At 39.9% G+C, this 21,647-nt stretch overlaps 1 protein-coding gene across 5 annotated transcripts in view; it reads right to left on the bottom strand.

Moving 5' to 3' along the window:
* Window positions 1-21,647, bottom strand: part of DNAH8 (dynein axonemal heavy chain 8) — a 352,138-nt gene that overhangs the window by 26,673 nt on the left and 303,818 nt on the right. For all 5 annotated transcript variants that reach the window (XM_047734783.1, XM_047734782.1, XM_047734781.1 and 2 more), the window contains 2 exons: window positions 20,140-20,300; window positions 3,297-3,453 (listed from right to left, as the gene is read on the bottom strand). In XM_047734783.1, coding sequence (XP_047590739.1) covers window positions 3,297-3,453; window positions 20,140-20,300 — 318 coding nt within the window. The remainder of the gene's footprint in view (window positions 1-3,296; window positions 3,454-20,139; window positions 20,301-21,647) is intronic.

The following is a 21,647-nucleotide window of genomic DNA, read 5'->3' on the forward strand; positions in this document are numbered from 1 at the left end:
TATTGCCCTGGTTAGGATGACTAAAGAGAGCCTTTCCTAATCTAATCAATGAAAATATTTGACTTTGTGTGAGAGCCATTAAGCACCTGTCATTTGTCCCTTTAGTATACCATTTATTGACCATTTGAAGAGATCAATATAAAAGCATCTGGTTCTGGGAATAATAAAATATAATAATTATTGGAAAATAGGCCACTATATATGCATATTTGAATTTAGTGACCTATCCCCAAGAAAAGATTGACTATGAATATCGGCAAGAACTCATACAGAGATCTGAACTTTCTCCTTGCCACAATCGAAGAGATGTCAGTATAGGAAGGGTAAGGACAGACGCATGGAGTGGGACAGAATTTAGAGAGATGTACTAGTCCACAGAACCACCAGAAAGACAGCTGCAGGATTCTCTGCTGGAGACACCCACGGCCCCCTTTTTGAGTCATGGAATGTTAGAGACGATGGACTTCAGGTTCATCTGGGCCATCCCCTCATTTTCCAGAACACGTTTGCGACCATGGTGCTGAAGTGTCCCATTCAACAATGGACCCCTCTCCTTTCCTGCAGCTGGGCCACTTCTAATGAACAAGGGATGAAGAGGGGAAGCACAAACTCAGGGAAGCAGTGATATAAAATCGGACAGCCCAGGTGGGAGTATCGGGGCAGGGAGAGCAAATGATATTGCAATCCCAAACATGTTGGTGGAGGTCCCTAACAGTCACCATACCAACCTTCAGGCATTCTCCTAAATTCCTGGTTCTGCAACTTACATTTTTACAGGTTCCACTGCCTCATTCTCATCTTGAGCCCTTCAGCCTCCAGCCCCCTTTAAATCATGACTACTCTGTAGAAATTCACACTGAAGGAAAAAGGAAATTATGGAAATACTTTTGCAGCCCTCACAAGTGGGAAATTCAGCCCAGGTATTGGCTACCATGTCACATCAATAGCCCAGCTACCTTTTAGTATGCTAACAGCCCCAAACTAATCACCTTGCCCTACTTACAGTTTTATTTTTATTTATTTATTTATTTATTTATTTTAATTTCTTTTCAGCATAACAGAATTCATTGTTTATGCCTACTTACGGTTTTAAATGAGAAACTTCTTTTGCAATAGAGACAAGCTTAGGAAAAACTGAAACTCTTGAAAATCTAATTTTAGTACTGATTTTACTTTGAATATGGTTATTGTTCCAGCCTAAAATTAACTTTTTATTAATAAGAAGAAAGATGTGCTGCAGTCTTACATAGGATTTTCATTATGTTTCCGGGACCCGGTAGTCTCTTCTTGAGTGATGTGGCTGCGTTTTTACTATGGAAGTCAATAGTATAATTATATTTCAATTTACAAAATTCACTTTGCAGCCACATTTTCAAGAACACATCTCTCTTTTCTGTGAAATAAAGGACACTAAAAGATAAGTGATCTTGGAGGAGGAAGCCGTTTTAGCTGCTCCAGTACAAACTCCTTCCCATTTAGCAAACCACTTAGCGACGTCCCTCGCGTTCAGTCCCTGCTAGAGTACTGCCAGAACGGAGAACTTGGGGAAGTTGCCCTGACCAAGCCTGGATAGCTCAAATTATCCCAAGATCCTGGCCCCCTCCTCTGGTAATACCAACCTGTGGTCTAGTCAACCAGAGTGAGTTTTAGCTCACCTTCACGTGCCAGCTTTGAAAACATTTGCAGGCAGGTTTTATGCCTCATCTGTCTCCTGAAGATCACTTAACAATGAGCCATTGAAAGTATGTACTTATACCATGTATCCGTCTGCAAAAATGTTCCCCCCCTACTACAATTATCTCTATGTGAAGCAATGGATTTCAGTATCTTGGCCAAATGCCTTGGTACCTATTTACATAACAGAAGCAAAAACCATTTTAAGAAGCCAGAAAATGTTTTTTATTGCTGAGGGTACTCATTGCAGTGGGAGGCCTGTACTCAAGCAGCCTCGGGGCTCTCAGCAAACAAGATCAATTTTCCCCAGACTTGGGGAAGCAAGTCAGGGTAGACAGAAGACCATAGTTACACCAGTACTAAGGGCGTTAGCCTCTCCCTTCTTGGTTGAAGAGCTACCCTTGACTCAGCCCCATCTGGGACTCTGACCGTCAGCAGTGAGGAGTGGAGGCTGAAAGCAAGAGACAGGAGGTCCTAGATGGCCAGAGGACACAATCCCGTCTTCTTGCATGAAGAAGGAGACCAAGAAAGACCAAGAAAGAGGACCTTTCACAGAAATTTCAACCACCCAGAAGTTTTACCACAATTAAGGATTTCTTTTCTTTTTTTTTTTTTAGATCAGCTGTTCTCAAAGATCCCCTCAGGCCCAGAGAGGCTTTCAGGGAGTCCACAAAGTTGAATGTTTTTCATAGTAATCCTAAGACATCACTTGACTTTTTAACTCTTCTTCTCTCAGGAGTATACAGAGAAGTCTTCCAGCTATGTGACATGTGGGATCACAACAGATCAAATACAGAAGCAGATATGAAAATCTACCTACCTTCTATTAAACGGGCCTGAAAGAGATTTGCAAAAATGTAAAACAATCCCACTATTCTTAATGATTTTTTTTGTCTTGGAAAATATAATTTTTTTAAATAAAAATATTATTTGTGTTAATATGTAGTGGGTTTTTTTACTGTTACTTTATAATAATTAATACGTATTTTTGAAATGTGTCAGTTTAAAGTCCTACTATATTAAATATCAGTAGTTATAACCCACATAAATAAAAGCTATTTTTGGGGAAGTCATTTTGTAAAGGGGTCTTGAAGTTAAAAATATTTTGAGAAAAACCGGCTTAGATCAATAAGCAAACAGGTGGGAGGTTCAAGAAATAGAAAACTATTGCCATCCACATGGGGAGTGAATTCATTTAAATGGCTTGCTTTCCTGGCTGGGTGGACTGTCCACTGGCTGGGTGGACTGTCCACTGGCTGAGTGGACAAAGCAGGCGTGGGTAAGGGAAGTGGAGAGACATTTCCAGCCTAGAAGGATAAGATGTCTGGGGATCCAAAGACAGAGAAATCCAAAGATGGGAGAAGGGTAGAGAAAAGGCAATTGAAACAGAAGATAGAGTAGGAGGCAGATGAAGAAAGGCATCAGGAAAAGTGCAGATCATAGTTTGCAAGGTACTTGAGATAAAGCAAGGAAGAAACCACAAGGTTAAAAGAAAAGAGTTGCAAAGGAAGCAGGAATGAATAGAGCGGAGAGAGAATGAAATCTACTGTCCCAGGACATCCTAGGCTTTGTAGAACCCAAAGATAGCCCTGTACATACTGGGGGCAAAGGGTGTAGCTTACCTCGTGAGGAATGTAATCAGCAGGCAGTTTGCTCAGCATATCTTCAGATAATCTATAAACGATGGCTTCCCGGGTCTCTCCCACACCCCCTCCACTCTCTTTGGGTTGAATGTTGGTAATTGTTTCAAGAACAGCAGAAGCAGTGTTACTCTGATACCTGATAAAAGAGTGAACTGTTCAGAATGTAACAGGGAAATGTATGTTCAGAGATAATTATCAAAGCTAAGATGAACTGAATAAGATCACTTAAAGCCAGATAGAAAAAAAGAGGGTGAGGGGAAGGAAACTTTACCATCAACCCACAGGAATGAAAAAACTAGAGATCCATATCCTACTGCCTCCTAACAAAACATCAAGAACATCACAGAAATGAAAGGCTCTCCCCATCTTTAGGGAGAGATTCCACAAATGTCCTCAGTAACCCAAAATGGTACTCTCCAATTTTGCTTGTCACTACAAATCTCATGCTGGGCAACAAACACATCTCCTTTTATTCTGCCCAGTTATAGACTGGACATGAAAATCTATAATTAACATGATAGTTTGTTAGATCAAAGAAGATCACTCATTTTTCCTCTGTGAGTTATACATTACTAAAATGTCTTTGGTATTTTCTGTTTTTTCTCACTTTCCCACTTTATGACTTCCAAAATAATCTATTGGCATCCATCTGCTGCACCTGTCTAAAGGTATCCACCCATCTTTAAAATCTATGTATCCAATAAAGATTTACTATGTTCCAGGCACAGAGCTAGGTGCTATAATATGATGATAAACAGATCCCTGCCTTGGTGCCCCTCACTATCTACTGGAAGAGGGATGCATTTGTCAATACCACTTTAATACATGTTGTGGAAGAAAAGAACAGGATGCTTTAAAACAATAATCTGTCCGTGTCTCTTTCTTGCTTTTATTCTCACTCTCTAGATCTCTTCTGGGTCAACCAGATGCTCTGAGAGGCACACACTTAGTTTTTTCTTGAAGTGCCTGGGTCTAGAAACACGGATGGTGTGTTTGCATGAGTGTGAGAGTCAGTAGGATATTAAAGTCCTCTACTGTTATTGTATTATATATTGTATTGTTGCACTGCTGTCAATTTCTCCCCTTTGGTCTGCTAGTATTTGCTTTATATATTTAGGTGCTCCTATGTTGGGTGCACAAATATTTACAAATGTTGTATCCTCTTGTTGAATTGACCCTTTATCATTATTTAATGACCATCTCTGTCTTTTATTGCAGTCTTTGTTTAAAAGTGTATTTTGTCTGATATAACTACCCAAGTTTTCTTTCAGTTTCCATATGCATAAAACCTCACTTTTCATTCCTTCACTTTCAGTCTGTGCAGGTCCTTACATTTGAAGTGAGTCTCATTCAATGGGTCTTCATTTTTGGTTTGTTTGTTTGTTTTTTAAATCCATTCAACCACTCTATGATTTTGATTGGAGAATTTAGCCCATTTACATTTGAAGTAATTATCACCAGGTATGTGCTCATTGTTATGTTGTTCATTGTTTTTGACTGTTCTTTGTTCTTTTCTGTTCCTTTTCTCTTCTCCTTCTCTTCTCTTGTGGTTTGATGACTTTCTCTAGTGTTAGATTCCTTTCCTATTATCTTTTCTGTATCTATGATAGACTTTTGCTTTGTTACCATGAGGCTCACATATAACAACTTATAAATATAACAGTCTATTTTAAGGGGCATCTGGGTGGATCAGTGGGTTGAGCCTCTGCCTTCAGCTCAGGTCATCTCAGGGTTCTGGAATAATGTGCCTATAACCAGGTCTCAAAGAATCCAACAGTTAATTTCCAACAGACATGAGCTCACAGTCAAAAGTTAAAAAAAAAAAAAAAAACTCATAAAGAAACAAAGAGCAAGAGCTCTTGTTCTAAGCAAGAGCCAGTAGAAACAACACAAAGCAGAACCAGACCTGCAAAGATCACAGATAATAAATTTTCAGATGCACATTAAATAGATGTTTTTACTATATCAGGGAATTTTTAAAAAAGCATTATTCAAAATATAAGTATGAGACAGGAAAATCTAAACATGAGTAGCATATGTTAAAAAGAGCCAAATAAAACTTTTGAAAATTTGAAAAAATATCAAAATTGAAAAACTGCATTAGTTTTTTATTGCTGCTATAACAAATTACCACAAAATAACTATCTTGGGGTGCCTGAGTGACTCAGTCACTTAAGCCTCTGACCCTTGATTTCAGCTCAGGTCATGATCTCAGGGTCACAGGACTGAGCCCAGCATCAGGCTCTATGCTCAGCAAGGAGTCTGCTTGAGATTCTTTCTCTCCCTCTGCCCCTCCTCCTACTTGTGCCCTCTCTCTAAATAAATAAAATCTTTTTGAAAATAAGTGTCTTACTTCTCCAATGAAGACATACAAATGGCTATCAGACACATGAAAAAATGTTCATCATCACTAGCCATCCAGGAGATTCAAATTAAAACCACATTTGAGACACCACCTTACACCAGTTAAAACGGCTAAAATTAGCAAGACAGGAAACAACATGTGTTGGAGAGGATGTGAGAAAGGGGAACCCTCTTACACTGTTGGTGGGAATGCAAGTTGGTGAAGCCACTTTGGAGAACAGTGTGGAGATTCCTCAAGAAAATTAAAAATAGAGCTTCCCTATGACCCTGCAATTGCACTACTGGGTATTTACCCCAAAGATACAGATGGAGTGAAAAGAAGGGCCATCCATACCCCAATGTTTATAGCAGCAATGGCCATGGTCACCAAACTGTGGAAAGAACCAAGATGCCCTTCAACGGACGAATGGATAAGGAAGATGTGGTCCATATACACTATGGAGTATTATGCCTCCATCAGAAAGGATGAATACCCAACTTTTGTAGCAACATGGACAGGACTGGAAGAGATTATGCTGAGTGAAATATGTCAAGCAGAGAGAGTCAATTATCATATGGTTTCACTTATTTGTGGAGCATAACAAATAACATGGAGGACAAGGGGAAATGGAGAGGAGAAGGGAGTTGAGGGAAATTGGAAGGAGAGGTGAACCATGAGAGACTATAGACTCTGAAAAACAATCTGAGGGTTTTGAAGGGGCGGGGGGTGGGAGGTTGGGGGAACCAGGTGGTGGGTATTAGGGAAGGCACGGATTGCATGGAGCACTGGGTGTGGTGCAAAAACAATGAATACTGTTATGCTGAAAAGAAATAAAAATTTTTTAAAAATGTAAGTGTCTTAAAACAACATAAATTTATTATCTTACAGTTCTGTAGTTAATAAGTCTGACATAGGTCTCACTGGAATAAAATAAAAATGTCAGCAAGGCTGAGTTCCTCTCTGTAAGTGATTGGTTAAGATCCATTTCCTTGATCATTTGAGCTGTTGGCAGAATCTACTTTCTTACTGAGGACCCCAATTCTTTGGTAGCTATTCATGACAGTGGCAGGTCAAGTCCCTTTCTCACTTTGAATTTTTTTTTAAGGTTTTGTTTATTTGACAGAGAGAGAGAGAGATCACAAGTAGGCAGAGAGGTAGGCAGAGAGAGAGGAGGAAGGAGGCTCTTGCTAGGCAAAGAGCCTGATGTGGGGCTTGATCCCAGGACCCTCAGACCATGACCTAAGACCAAGGCAGAGGATTTAACCTACTGAGCCACCCAGGCGCCACCCTCACTTTGAATTTTTTCCTCCTGCTTGCATTTCATCTTTCTACCTTATACTTCTGCCTCCATCTCCCACTGGTTCATGTGATTAAATTGGGCTAATTGATAATCTATGATAACGTTCCCACCCCTAGGTCCTTACTCTTAAGAATATCTGCAAAGTCCTTTGTGCCACAAAAGATAAAATATATACAGGTTCTGGGGATTAGGATGTGCATATCTTTGGGATTCATTACTCTGCCTACCATAAAAGTTAACAATGAGTGAAACAGCAGATTAGATTGGGCCAAGTAAAGAATTAGGAAGCTGGAAAATAGATCTGAAGACATTATGTAGAATGCTATGGAGGAAAACAAATGGAAAATATGAAAGAGAGGTTAAAAAACATAGGATAGAGTGACGAGTTCTAAGATATATCTCAGGACAGCTTCAGAAAGATAGAAGAGAGAGAATAAAAAAGAAATAAGGGATAAAATAATGACTGGGAGTTGATAAAAGAGTTGAATCTTCAAGTTCAGGAAATTCAGTGCCTCCTATGTAGGATGAACAAACCAACAAACAAATAAATAGAGATCCCGAGGGAGACATATCACAATGAAACTGTAAAACACCAAAAACAAAACAAGTATTTTAAAAGCAACCAGAGAGAAAGATATATTATCTAGAAAGAAATGACAAGAAGACTGATGGCCAATCCTCAAGAGCAGTGATGGAAGCCAGAAGAAAATGGAAAAGTTTGTTGCACATGTTAGGATAAAATAACTACAAACCAAGAATTGTATACCAAGCAAAATTATCTTTCAAGAATGAAGGCAAGGCAAAAGATTTAAATAGATATTTCACAAAAAAGCTATATTAATGGCCAATAAACACATGAAAAGATGCTCATCATTCATAGAAAAAATGCAAATTAAAATTGTAACTGAGATACCACTTCACACCTACAAGAATGATTAGAATAAAAACCAGACAATAACAAGCATTGGTAAGAGTATGGAGAAAAACCCAACCCTCATATATTTTTGGAGGGTACTATAAGATGGTACAGCCAGTTTGGAAAACAATCTGGCAATTTCTTAAAATGTTAAGAATGATCATATGATTCAATAACTATATTTCTAGTTATCTATTCAAGAGAAATGAAAAGCCATATCTACACAAAGTCTTGTATGTGAATGTTCATAGCAGCAAAACCCAGAAACCACCCAAATGTTCATCAATTTCTAAATGGATAAACAAAATGTGATACATTCATATATTGGAATATTGTTTGGCAATAAAAACAATGAAGTACTGGTACTATTTTACAACATGAGTGAGCTTCTAAAACATTATACTAAGTAAAAGAATCCATCCACAGAAGATCAGCTGGTATATGATTTTAGATATAGGAAATGTCCAGAAAGGCAAATCTATAGAGAAAGTAAATTATTGGTTGCCTGAGGCTGGGGATGGTAGTGGAAATTGATTACAAAGATAATTCTTTTGAGGGGTGATGGAAATATTTTAAAATTAGATGGTGGTGATAGTAACAAAAGTCTATAAACAGTAAAAATCATTGAATTGACCACTTAAAATGAATGAATTTATGGTTTATGATAGGCAAATTATAAGTCAATAAAACTTAAAAAAATTTTTTTATTTAAATTCAATTTGGTTAACATATAGTATATTATTAGTTTCAGGGGAAATTTTTTTTTTACTTTTTAAATTTTATTTATTTATTTAATTAATTATGTTCAGTTAGCCACTGTATGGTAGTACATCATTAGTTTTTGATGTATTGTTCAATGATTCTTTAGTTGAGTATAACACCCAGGGCTCATCACAACATGTGCCCTCCTTAGTACCCATCACCCTGTCACCCCCTCCCCTCTGAAACCCTCAGTTTGTTTCCCAGGGTCCACAGTCTCTCATGGTTCATCTCCCTCTCTGATTCCTCTTAGGGGTAAAATTTAATGATTCATCTGTTGGATATATCACCCAGTACTCATTACATCATGTGCCCTCCTTGATCCCCATCACCCAAGTACCCTATCCCCCCACTCACCTCCCCTCCAGCAACCCTCAGTTTGTTTCCTATAGTTAAGAGTCTCTTATGGTTTGCCTCCCTCTCTGTTTTCATCTTATTTTATTTTCCTTCCCTACTCCTCTAATGCTCTGTTTTGTTTCTTAAACCATATGGTATTTGTCTTTCTCTGAATGACTTACTTTGCTTAGCAGAATACCCTCTAGTTCCATCCACATCATTGCAAATAGCAAGATTTCATTCTATTTGATGGCTGAGTAATATTCCACTGTGTATGTGTGTGTGTGTGTGTGTGTGTGTATTACACTCCTGTGCTAGTTTAGAAGTTATATACTCTTTCTATTTTTTTATCCTAGAAATTTTAACATCCATTTTAATTAAGTATAAAATTAACATTTTTACCCTCCTCTCAATCAAAGACTCTTAGGTAACTTTAACTACAGTCACTTCCCTCCTGGCATTTCAACATTTTAATTCTATCTTTTTTTAAATAAGCCCACAATTAAAATTATTGTTCTATGCTACAATACTTATTTAGATTTACCCATTCTTTTCTATACCTCAAAACTTTTACCACAATAATTATCCTTTCTGAAGTCCATCCTTTAGAATTCCCTTCATTGAAAAGACAAGGAAGATGGAGCAAAATGTAGATATGGTGATGCAAAAAGAGCAATATTTCATATTTTACACACATGTTATAAATAATCTTATATTTAACAAATCAGGTTTTTAAAGTAACAAGTGTCCAAAGATGTACATACAAGACTGTTTATAATGATAGCTGTAGTAATAAAACCCTGGTATAGATCTCTAAAAATCTATACAGCCAGTAAAAATGTGATGTGGCTCTGTATGCATCGGTAAGGTGAGGTTACTGAATTGAGATTATTGAATGAAATAGCATGGTACATTCTGTTTTATGACTGAGTAATACTCCATTGTATATATATGCCACATCTTCTTTATCCTTTCATCAATCATGGTCATTTAAGTTGTTTCTACATCTTAGACATTGTAAATAATGCTGCAATTAAGATTGCAATAATAATAATAATGTAAATTGCAGCATTATTCACCCATAAAAAAGAATGAGATATTGTCATTTGCAACAACATGGATGGACCTAGAGGGCATTATGCTAAGCCAAGTAAGTTGGACAGAGAAAGAAAAATACCATATTTCAGTAATATGTGGAATATAAAAAGCAAACCAAGTGAAAAAACAAAAAAGCAGAAATAGACCCATAAAACAGAGAACAAACTAGTGGTTGTCAGATCAGAGGGGGAGTGGGAGGATGGGCAAATTGGGTGAAGAATGGGAGGCACAAGCTTCTAGTTGTGGAATAAATAAGTCACAGGAATGAAAGGTATAGCATGTGAATATTGTCAATAGAATTTTATAGTGTTGTATGAGGACAAATCATAGCTACATTACACATGGCATAATATATAGGGTTGTCAAATCACTATGTTGTACTTCTGAAACAAATGTAACATTGTGTCTCAACTATATATACTTCAATAAAAAAATGGCATGTTACAAAAACCTTACCATGGTATGATCTAATTTTTTGTTGTATATATTGTGCATATAAGCATAGAAAAAATCTAGAATGGTATTTTGAGAGTGAGATTTTTGTATAATGAGTATTTGCTTTCTGCTTTCTGTTTTCTGTGTTGTTTGTTTTTCTCAATGAGAAAGTATGATTTTTTATAATGAAGAGGATTGAGGCAATTTTCTTTTGAAAAATAAAGAAAAAATAAGCCCCCAGATACAAAGCCCACCAAGGACTCCACAAAGACCCATCAGTGACAAATGTTTGAGATCCACTGAAACACATCTTACAAATCCCTAGTAATCTTTGTGCCACACCAGAAAGGCCCCCTTCTGCCTTCCCTCATAGTGTACAGAAAGAATTACACCTTTCTCTTTTTCATCTCTAGCTGCGAATTGTGCAGATTATCTCACTAACTAACAAAATCCTAAGGAGCTACAGCTAAAATTATCCAGGCTTCTTTATGAAAAAGCCACATTTTGTGTCCACACAGGGAATTCTATTCAGCTAGCCTTTCATTCATATAGGGAACCAGCTGATTATCTGATGGTCTGTCTTCAGCATTTTTGTTTGGTTAGCAGGTAGATTACTACATCTGGACCCAAACACACATACCCAAAGAACTGGATCCTTTCCAAAAGTCACAGCTAAGGTAAATGTATCTGCCACTATGCTCTAATAAGCTGGACTTTCATTGGATACAGTGATGATGAGGGTCAAACCCAGCAAATGTTTGTAACCCAAACAGAGTTGGGGTATCAACTCATTATCTTTAAACATATAAGTTTCATAATAAGGGCCAATGAGGTAAAAGCTGATTTTTAATAAAATTAAATGAAAATTGATTTTATGGGGCGCCTTGGTGACTCAGTCACTAAGCAGTCGACTTTTGATTTTGGCTCAGGTCATGATATCAGGGTAGTGGGATCGACTCCACACCCAGCATGGAGTCTGCTTGTCCCTCTCCCTGTGCTCCCCCCTCCCAACTCTCTGTCTCTCTGTCTTTCTCTCTCTCAAATGAATAAATAAGGTCTTTTTTAAAAAAGAAAATTGAGGGATGCCTGGGTGGCTCAGTTGGTTAAGCCACTGCCTTCGGCTCAGGTCATGATCCTGGGTTCCTGGGATCAAGTCCCGCAGCGGGCTCCTTGCTCAGCGGAGAGCCTGCTTCTCTCGCTGCCTCTGCCTGCCTCTCTGCCTGCTTGTGTGCACTCTCTCTCTCGCTCTCTCTGGCAAATAAATAAAATATTTTTTAAAAAAAGGAAAACTGGATTTGCATAATTTTTATAGAGAATTTTTAATTTAGTTTTCATTTTTTTTTGGTGAGAAACCTCTACTCAGATGTTGGGGTTTTGGAATATCCCCAAATACATTTATGTAAAAGGTTGAAAGATGAACACATCAAGCACACACAAAATTGAGCAGATAGACAGGTAAAAGAATAGTCTAGTAAAATGGGACAAAAGGCATTTGCAACTCATTCCTGAATTTTGAAGTATGGTGCTATCTCAGTTTTTAAAAGTCATCTACTAAATTCCAAGGAAGATACAGATAACTCCAAGGGGAAACCCTAGGAAAACAGCTGATGTGACAATAAAATGAAGTCATCAAAAGTCAAGGATCCATATGTTATTATATACAATTCTCACACAGGTACATTTCTGTAATGTATATTACTCCATGATATCATGCTAGTATTAGATACAGTAAAAGCAGTCAATGAGAGCAGAGTGCTACGTTAAAGATGTAGGTGTCACTGTCACAGCCATCCTACTGAAGGCTGTGAACCACGAGGCAAGGCTGGGTTGCATGAAACCTCCAACTTTATCCTAATCTCCACATATCCACATTTCCACTGACTTCTAGGCTCTCTGCTTCTTAAATCAAACAATCCCAACACTCAACTCACTGCTTTCATTCTCCCTTTGCCCCATCTGTCCCATCTCCTTGAACATCAATGTCTTCACCCAGCTGCTGATCTATCAAGTTCAGATATAGCCTCCTCCTCGCACACAGCACACACTAACATCTTCATGCCCCTCCCCCTGGACTGTTCCTTCATGTATGTGCCCTAATCTATGCCTTTTCTTTTCGATGTGCCAAATCATTTTATTCTTAATTTTTTTCAATTGTATATATTTAAGGTGTACAACTCGGTGACTCAATACATGTATACACACTTGCTCCCTCTCTTCCTCTTTCCTCACATTGTCCTTCTTGTCCCCAGTGCTGCAGTCCCTTCCTCCCTGCCCCCTCTCTTACCTGAGAACTGCTGCACATCCACTAATGCACAGCTCAGAGGTGGCCCCTCTCACTAGCTTACTTTAATTCCTAATTGGAATTTATTGCTTCTTCGTCTTTGTTCTCATAGCAATGTGTGTGTGTGTGTGTGTGTGTGTGTGTGTGTGTGTGTGTGTGTGTTGTGCACATGCTCTATATAAGCCTGATTTTAAAGTCTGTCATACCGTATTACATAACTATTTGTCATCCATTTATTTTCCCTAGTACATGATGATCTCCAAGGGCAAGGATTGTGTCTTACTAATCTCTGTATCCTGAGTTGGCTAGAAAGTAAGTTCTCAATAAATGCTTTTTGAATTCAGGCCAATTAGCTTGAATTTTATTAAACCTCAATATAAAGGAGAGCAATTCTCCAATATTTAAAGGGCATGAAAATTTAATTGTTTCTTCTCATGGTAAACGTACATAGTACATTACCATTATCACTATTTACCTGGTTCTGGCATCTTTCCCCACACAAAGGGAAACATATATGTAAATTTATGTGCTCCTCAAAACACAGGAGGATCAGAAAGACATCATTTGAGGGCAAAGAAACCCTGCTTTTATTATGATACTTAAGCACAGATCCTTAAAGTTTAAAGAAAAGAAAACCACCCTAAGTTTCCATTCATACAAAGAAATTCAGAGTTCATTCTTCCTACCTGTACTAACTACAAATAAAAAAGGGTAAAGACCCCACATCTGGGACTCTCAGGAGCTCTCGGCTTGCCTCCAGCTCCTTGCCTCTCTGGAAACCCGCTCTGCACCAGGGGCTGAGTGCCAAAAGCTCACGCTGCTGCAGACATGACCATTGTGCTGTTGGCTGGAGCGAGCCGTATTCACCACTAGTCCAGGTCAATGGACATGCTAGTCCTGCTAGGTCTCACCTAGGAAATCATCTTCTTGGTGGGTGATTTTATTTTTTTATGAGGTGATCTGAAAAGAATCTTCCAGACATGGACGTGGGGAAGAAGCCTTCTGAAAAGCTGACCCATTTTGTCTAAGACCTGCACAAGCTCTCCAGATCACCTCTCTGCCACACATTTTATAAGGTGCAGAATGCCAGAGCTATCCAGCTCACATTTCTTTATCCACCATGTGATTTTATGTTTGCGGAGATAGGAAAGGTAGAACCCTGGTTAGCTAGCTATAATGGAGAACCATGAATATCTCTATATGCCTCAAAAGCCTTTCAGGCTTTCAGGAACACAGTCCCCATAAATGCTCTGAGATGAAGAACAAGAACTATAATACTCCATGAGCTTCGGTCTTAAGTTGCCTCTAGAAGGAAAATCTCTCTTTGGAGTAAATATTGGAAGAAGCGCATGTTAGTAATGTAGTGTGGTGGTTTGGGGCCACTTGTCCAGGTCGCCTCTGTTGGGTAGCACAGTCAAGGTCATGGTAATAAAAATGCAAGACAAATGAAAAACGGAACTGTCTATAAATAAACAATTAACCATCTAATGAGATCCTGGTGCATGATCACACCCAAATCAGCTTAGATTTATATACATTTTTGCACATGAGATAATGACAAGAATACATTTTTAATAAAAACCTGAAATTCCAATCTCAGCTAATACTAAAAGGAATATAATTAAATTCATCCTGCATAGAAATGAATATAAAAGTTGTAATAGAACATTTGATAAATTTCAGAAGGTAGAAAAATATGCATAATGGTTAATGAGAAAAAGAGTGAAGATAAATAACTGTTTTTGACATGGAGATAGTTGCATTTCCAGAGTCCTTGGTACCTTATAAATCTAGATAATAAAATGTGAATAAACTATGCATTTTTATGGTGTCTGTCGCCAAAGTATCTAAGCTCTTGGGAGAGATTTTACTTGTTTTAAAACATTTATTCAGCTGTATATCCCACCTTCACCCCCTTTTCAGGGATTGTGCCTTCTTAAGGAAGATAAACACTCATGATCCCCTTTCACAAATCTCTCCCTCCTCTCAAATTTATGAATGCTAACTTCAGAGGGCAGATTCTAGAAGCAGGGATATAGAGTTCTCCACCATGGCCCAATTACAGCCCAAGAACCTATCCGGAAGAGTGCTATTGAACAGGGTGCACGTCAGATAAATTAATAAGGATTCTTCTAGCTGGGGACATCTGCACAGATTTCTCACTGTTATCTTAGAGAGTCTGCCCCTTCTCATGGCTTCAAGTGTTATCTCTGTACAAATACATTGAAACTTCTCACCTGGGCTCCAATCCATGTTTCTCTCCCCACTCAGAAATATCCTTCTGCCTCTCCCAATTCAATACACCCAAACCAGACTCTGCAACTCCCCTTCAAATGAACTTCCGTTCCAAACTCCACCATCATCCCAGCTTCCAGACCAGAAATGTCAGGGGAAGCTTTGATTCCTTCTTTTCATCTTACACAACTTGGAGAGTCACTTCTTGCTGGAATGGGAGGGGCGTTGTTGGGAGAGGACCAGGGGTAGGTTTTAGCTGAGAAACTTCATCTGCAATTGCTTACTGCCTTCTGGTGGCTGGTGGGGGAACAGCGAGGGGTTGGAACACAGCCCTCCAGGAAGGCGGGCTAGAATGCCTAGGATTCCAGTTATCAGAAATACCAGAGTCAAGAGGAGAAAATGACCAAATGCGGAGCTGCACAACAGAGCCTACTACCTGAACAAGAACCAAAAATGGACCAAGGTCCCCAGGAGGAAGAGAGCAGGAGTGGGCGGGGAAGACCCAAGGACAGACCAGGTGGGAAGTTAAGCATGAAGAGAGATCAGAGGAGAAGGGTCACGGGTCCTAGAGGCTAGCTTGTTGTCTAGCAGACTGGAGGCAGAATTCTAGCAACTTTCTACTTGATCTTACGCAGTGCAATGAGAGATTGCAAGATCCTGACACTCTATTTTGGGAAAAGATAGCTGTGGCATCTAAAACATGCCAGCCAGCGATGGCATAGAAGCCTTTGGACAGAGCAGTAAAGAGAGCTACCAAAAGACACAGAAGGCTCACTGTGCTCTCGACCCCGCAGGTAGCAGCAATAAATGGATGAAAACTACGTAAGTTTCTCAGCCATTGCTCTAAACTTACTAAATCCCACCAGTCTCCTTTGGGACATGTCCTACAGTTTTCGCTCTACCCTCTCCATCCCCTCATTATTCCTGATCTTGGGCCTGCATCAGTCCACATCTGGATTTATCCATAGGGTCTCCAAGATGGTCTTAGTTCAAACAGCCCCCAAGTGTAAGGAAATGTACTCAATTTCACTCAAAATAAGAGAAAACAAATTAAAACTGTGCTGAGATACCATTTCTTACTTGTCTTATTGGTGAAAATTCAAAAGCTTCACCAATACTCTGATTGGTTGTTGAGAACGCAACAACTCATCCCATTGTTGTTGAGAACGCAAAGTAGCACAGCCCTGTGGAGGGGGACTTGGCAATATTCACTAATTCCTGACTAGCAACCCCTACGCACAGTCATTTACCCTGAAAATACATCTCCAACAACATGAGAAACCATAACCATGAGAGTAATTGAGGAATTATTTGGGATAGCAAAATTCTGGAAACATTCTAAATGCCTACCCATAGGAAAACAGATGATAGACTATGATACAAATTAACAATGAAGGCACATGCCACTGTAAAAAAAAATTGTGAGAAAGACATGGTAACATATGGAGTGATTATGGGATACGTTTTTTAAAGATTTTGTTTACTGATTTATCTTTTAGAGAGAGAGGACGAGCATGCAAGCAGGGGGAGGAGCAGAGGGGTAAGGAGAGAGAGAATCTTAGGCAGGCTCCACAGCAAGGAGTCCAACACAGGCCTCAATCTCACAACTCTGAGATCATGATCTGAGCCAAAATCAAGAGTCAGACACTTCACCGACTGAGCCACCATCAAGGTGTCCCATAGGATACATTTTTAACTGAAAAAGACAAGACATAAAATTATATATATGTAAGTTATGGCAACTTTACATAAGAAAAAGAAAGGTAATAAGACTATATATGTACTTACGTTTTAGCAAAAAAGAAACAGGGAAGGGGCACTTGGGTAGCTTAGTCAGTTGAGCACCTGACTCTTGGTTTCAGCTCAAGTCATGATCTCAGTGTCATAGGGTTGAACCCTGCATCGGGCCCTGAGCTCTGGAGTCTGCTTGAAGATTCTTTCTCTCCCTTTACCCACCTCTACCCCCCACTCATGTGCATGCTCTCTCTTTGTAAATTTTTAAAAGTTAAAAAAAAAATAGGGAAGATAACCCAGAAACTAATGCATTTGGTTGTCCATAATGGCAGAGGAAAGTGGGCTGGAAAGGTGTGGGAATATCCTGTTATCCAGTCAGGATTTCCAAGCCATGTCCATGTTTCACACATTTAAGACAATCAACAAAGATGGACAAAAACTAAATGTAGTAAGAACAGAAATAAATAAATGCACCTATCTATCAATTGATAGCATAACCACACAGAAAAAGCAATCTGAGTGATTTTTGAATATAGTACTCTGTACAACCTCAGTGGGATATAGTCTAGGGACAAAAAGAACTGCAAAGAAATCTTGACCTCCACTTAATACATTTGTGGTTGGTAGTGGTATTGCTGGAGTGATTTAGAACAAATGAGTCAATATTGAACTTACTGGGAACCAGAACTCTTACCATGGGAGAAAGGAGATATCGATATTGAAATAAGGGATGACAAGGAAGAGACATGAGGTATACCTTTGCAATTGGAGTTATTAGTATTAGCTCATGATGTTACAAACTACTTATTTCCTAGCTCTATCCATTCGAGGGACTATAATCCTACACACACACACAAAGAGAAATAGATATGGTTCCATATGGACATAACTATAGATCTATAAATACACAAAGATATAAACATAGAAAGAGAAAAAGCAAAATGGTACAAAATGTTAACAATTGATGACTCTGCGTGAAAGGTATATGGTGTTTACTGTACTTTTCTGAGGGTTTATAAAATAGTTCAAAATAAAGAGTCAAGGGGAAAAAATAGTTTGTCTCAACACTGCCTCCTATCTAGGTTACATCTTAGTTGTACTTCTCTGGGCCTTTGCTAGTTCTGGTTTGTCTTTCTTGGGAGCTGATGACCAAAACTGCTAGGGTCCTATGGGTAAGTCAGGATGAGATGAGTTCAACTCTGCTTTTCACACTCCCCAGCTGAATCTTATGGTGCTCAACAGCATCCACTTCTCTAGGAACTGGCTGTCTTGTCTCCTTGGGCTCCTGCCAAGGAGGAAATCAAAGTTCAGCACCCTCATATATGAGCTGCTTCAAGTACTGATGTATAAGTGCCTTAAAACATTGGCCGTTTTCCTGCCCACCCACATGAACTCATGAGCTGTTTCTATAGACTATTCCCATTCTTTAGATTCTCCATAACCCAGAAGAACTTAGCATGGCTGGCACATCCATCAAGTAGTCCCTGAGCATCAGGCCCTGTGTAGCAATGGAGACAGAGCAGCAGGAAAAGCAGACCCAAGTTTCAGACATGATGGTGCTTATGATTAGTGATGGTAGATGGATGATAGCAAATAAATAAGCGAATACAGAATATACCAGTTGGGAGATAAAATCTAAAGAAATGAGCAGGCAAGGAGGATGGAGTCTGGGGTGAGGGCTGGGGAGTGGTCGGTAATTTTTAAACAGGGCAGCAAGGGAAGACATCATTGAAAAGGTAGAGTTTAAGTAAAGACCAGAAAAGGTGGAAAGGTGAGCCACAATGGTATCTGGGGGGAAGGGATGTTCCAGAAGGAGCAAGTATCCCATGGGGGAGCCATCAGGCCTGAGTAACAGGAAGCTAGTGGGAGCTGGAGCTGGACAGTGAAGAAGGGTGAGGGCAGAGGAGACCAGGCCAAGAGGTGGGGGCAGGTGATCTCAGTGGGCCTTGAAGTTCTCCTAGAGGTCACTGTCTGCCTTTGACCTTGACTTGGAGTGAGACAGGAGATTTAGGAGGCTTCTGAACAGAGGAGTGACATGGTCTGCCTCAGATTTTTGAAGTTTCAGCTAAAGCAAAACTATTTCTCTGTGTTCTTTCTTTCAGATAATGTTTGAGTTGATTCCAAATGGATCCCTGAGCAACCTTTTTATTTCTTCACCTCTTTCCTGTTTTCAGCTAACTTATGAGGGCCTCTTCAAATAACCACCAGAGCCATCACGATTTCATCATGAGGCCTGAAAAGAGTGTAGCCATTCGTGGTTCTTCTGGGTCCTGCCCACATCTTTGAAGATGATCTCTGAGCATGGGAGAGATTGGAGGATTTGGACAATTTAGCATCAGTATGGGTAACAAAGAGGCCAGGAGGCCAAGTCTCACGTGAAGGGTGAAGGGCATGTATGTTCAGGGGTAGAGAGACAAGTTCGCTGGGACTCCACGGAGGCTGCACAAGGGCAGAGAAGAAGGAGGTGAGAAATGTCCTTGCCACTTTGCAGAGTTGTTAAAATTGCAGCAGCTGGTGAGTGACTAGGAGAAAGGCACACCCCATTCCTTCTCAATGGGTTGTCACAGCTTAAAATCTGCCAGAGGCATCTTGGTCTCTTCCATCCCCCACAACCACTCTCCTAGACATGAACTCCGTGGTCTTTCTTCGTTGGGCCAGAGGCAATGACTATCCGCAGGAGAATCTCAGCTGGGGCTTCTTGGCGCCCTCTCTGTGGAACCAGATAGCCTTGTTTCCAGGCTCCTTCTTTCAAAGGATGGCTCCAAGAAGGGACTTGGGATTTGGATGCATTTCTTGTCTCTTTGCTCATCATCTCTTACCTCAGCAACTAGAGCAGGGGCGTCATGTTGAGCTGAAACCCACAGTCTTTCCTCCATGCTCTGTGCCCACCATGCATGTTAGTGACAAAAGGAAGCAAATGAGCAAATAAAGGCACAGTGGTCACAAGAGAGAGGATCAAAGAGGAGCACAATTCCTCACCCCTTCTTTCTGTCCTCCTGGCCCTTTTAGACTCTGTTTATGACCATTACTTTTAATGGATTTTTTAAGGTAAGAGGCAAGGAGCTGGGAAGCTATTGCCTTATCAGTAGAAAGCATCAATACCAATAACACCAGCTGGTTTTATGACATGACAGAAGAAAAATAATCAATGCATAAATCAGAGCTTTAACATCGTCATAAACTCTGGAGCATCAGGATTTAGTGAGGGGAGAGCAGGCCAAGATATGACAAAGTTGTAATTGGGAGACAGGAAATGACATTATTTTTCACAGCAAAATAAAAAGAAGGAAAAGGAGAGAAATTAAGAGAGAAAATGAAATGCACAGCCTTTGCCAGGCTGAGATACAAATGACCCCTTAAAATTAAAAAATGTCAGGAACTTACGTGATATCAGCATTAGGGTGTAGCCCAAAGACTTCGGGGTTATCTAGGGATGGCAGTGACTGGATGTACTCAAAATACTGATCCAGGGTTTTGCATAAGGGGATTTTATATCCAGTATAAAAACAGAATGACGGTTCAAACATCTTCTCACTGAACCAGACCTAGATGGGAGAAAAAAACAGAAGAAATAAAAGTGATGAACATCTAAATGAAAATATAAGGAAGGAAGGGTCAGCTTATTTCCATTTTAATAGATTTTTATGTTGGGTATGAAAGAATCTTAAGAAAACCACTGATAGAAATAATTAGCACAAATATGAAGAAAAGAGAGAGGCCACATGATGGAAAAACAGTGGAGCCTAAGCCTCTCTTGGAGACCAAAGTCACTTGCTAGCAGTGATGAGAGAGAGCCAGTCTTGTAAGCCCACTCTCTGCTCCACTAACTCACAACCCTCCACCCCGCTTTTGAAGATGAATGGGAACACCCTGCAGAGAGGAGGCCATAACCACACACATGAGAAAGGATCTGGGCAATTCCATGGCCTCCCTTCGCCCCCAAAACAAGGTTCATGCTGGGAATGTGCTGTGCTTGGGGTGGTTCACAGCAGCACCGTGCACCCCACAAGGCCAGGAAAACTTAACAATCATCTCCCCTTCTACCCAGAGCTGGAGAGCTCCCTCTGTTAATTAAGTTATGTCCCTGGCCACAAGAAGCAAATGTATCCAACGGTCTTATTGTTTGCCTGAAGACACCCTTTTCTCATTCCATATGAATTGATTATCTGTAATGTAAAAGCAAGAGAACAAATATATACTTGGTGTGAATAGACTTATTATGAAGAGGGGGGAAAAAAAGAATACTGAATGCCTAGAAGCCAGATTTGAGGCAATGACTTCTGTGTCTAACACAGCAATTTTCTCAGTAGGAAGGGAAATAATAGGAAGACAGGAGGAACAGAAGTGCAGGCAGGACATCTGAATCACTCAGAGGACTCGATGTGAAAAGAGGTGGGGACTGTGCTTTACTTGAGTGGTTTACACTTTCTCTAGCATCTTCCTTCCGTATCCTTCTTCCAGCTTTTTTTAGGTCCAGTGATCACTCTGAAATGTCCTGTGTGCTGGTTCTCTCTTCTGTCCTCACCCCCCACCAAACCCCCCACCCACCCTGTTCTTTTCCAGTTAACTCCTGTGCACTAGGCATGGAGCTTAGAACTGGAATAGAAGGCAAGGATGAGTCACAAAAGGTTTTTTCCTCCAAGGAGCTTGTGACCCACTGGTGGGATGAGTCAATTACATAACACACCATAGTGCAAAGTCCACTAAGGTAAGAGCCAGAGGAAGTAAAAATAAGCAAAATAAAAGCAGGCTCAAAGCAGGAAGAGAGACTCGCCAGCTGGACATCAGGATAAAGTAGCCACAAGGAAGTTAGGTCAGCAGCAGAAGGTAGGACTGAAGCAGAGACCGAGGTAGGGGAAGGCAGCATGTGGGTTCCATGGTGCTTTCTGCGG

Source organism: Lutra lutra, chromosome 6 (genome assembly GCF_902655055.1).
Source record: "Lutra lutra chromosome 6, mLutLut1.2, whole genome shotgun sequence".
NCBI lineage: Eukaryota > Metazoa > Chordata > Mammalia > Carnivora > Mustelidae > Lutra > Lutra lutra.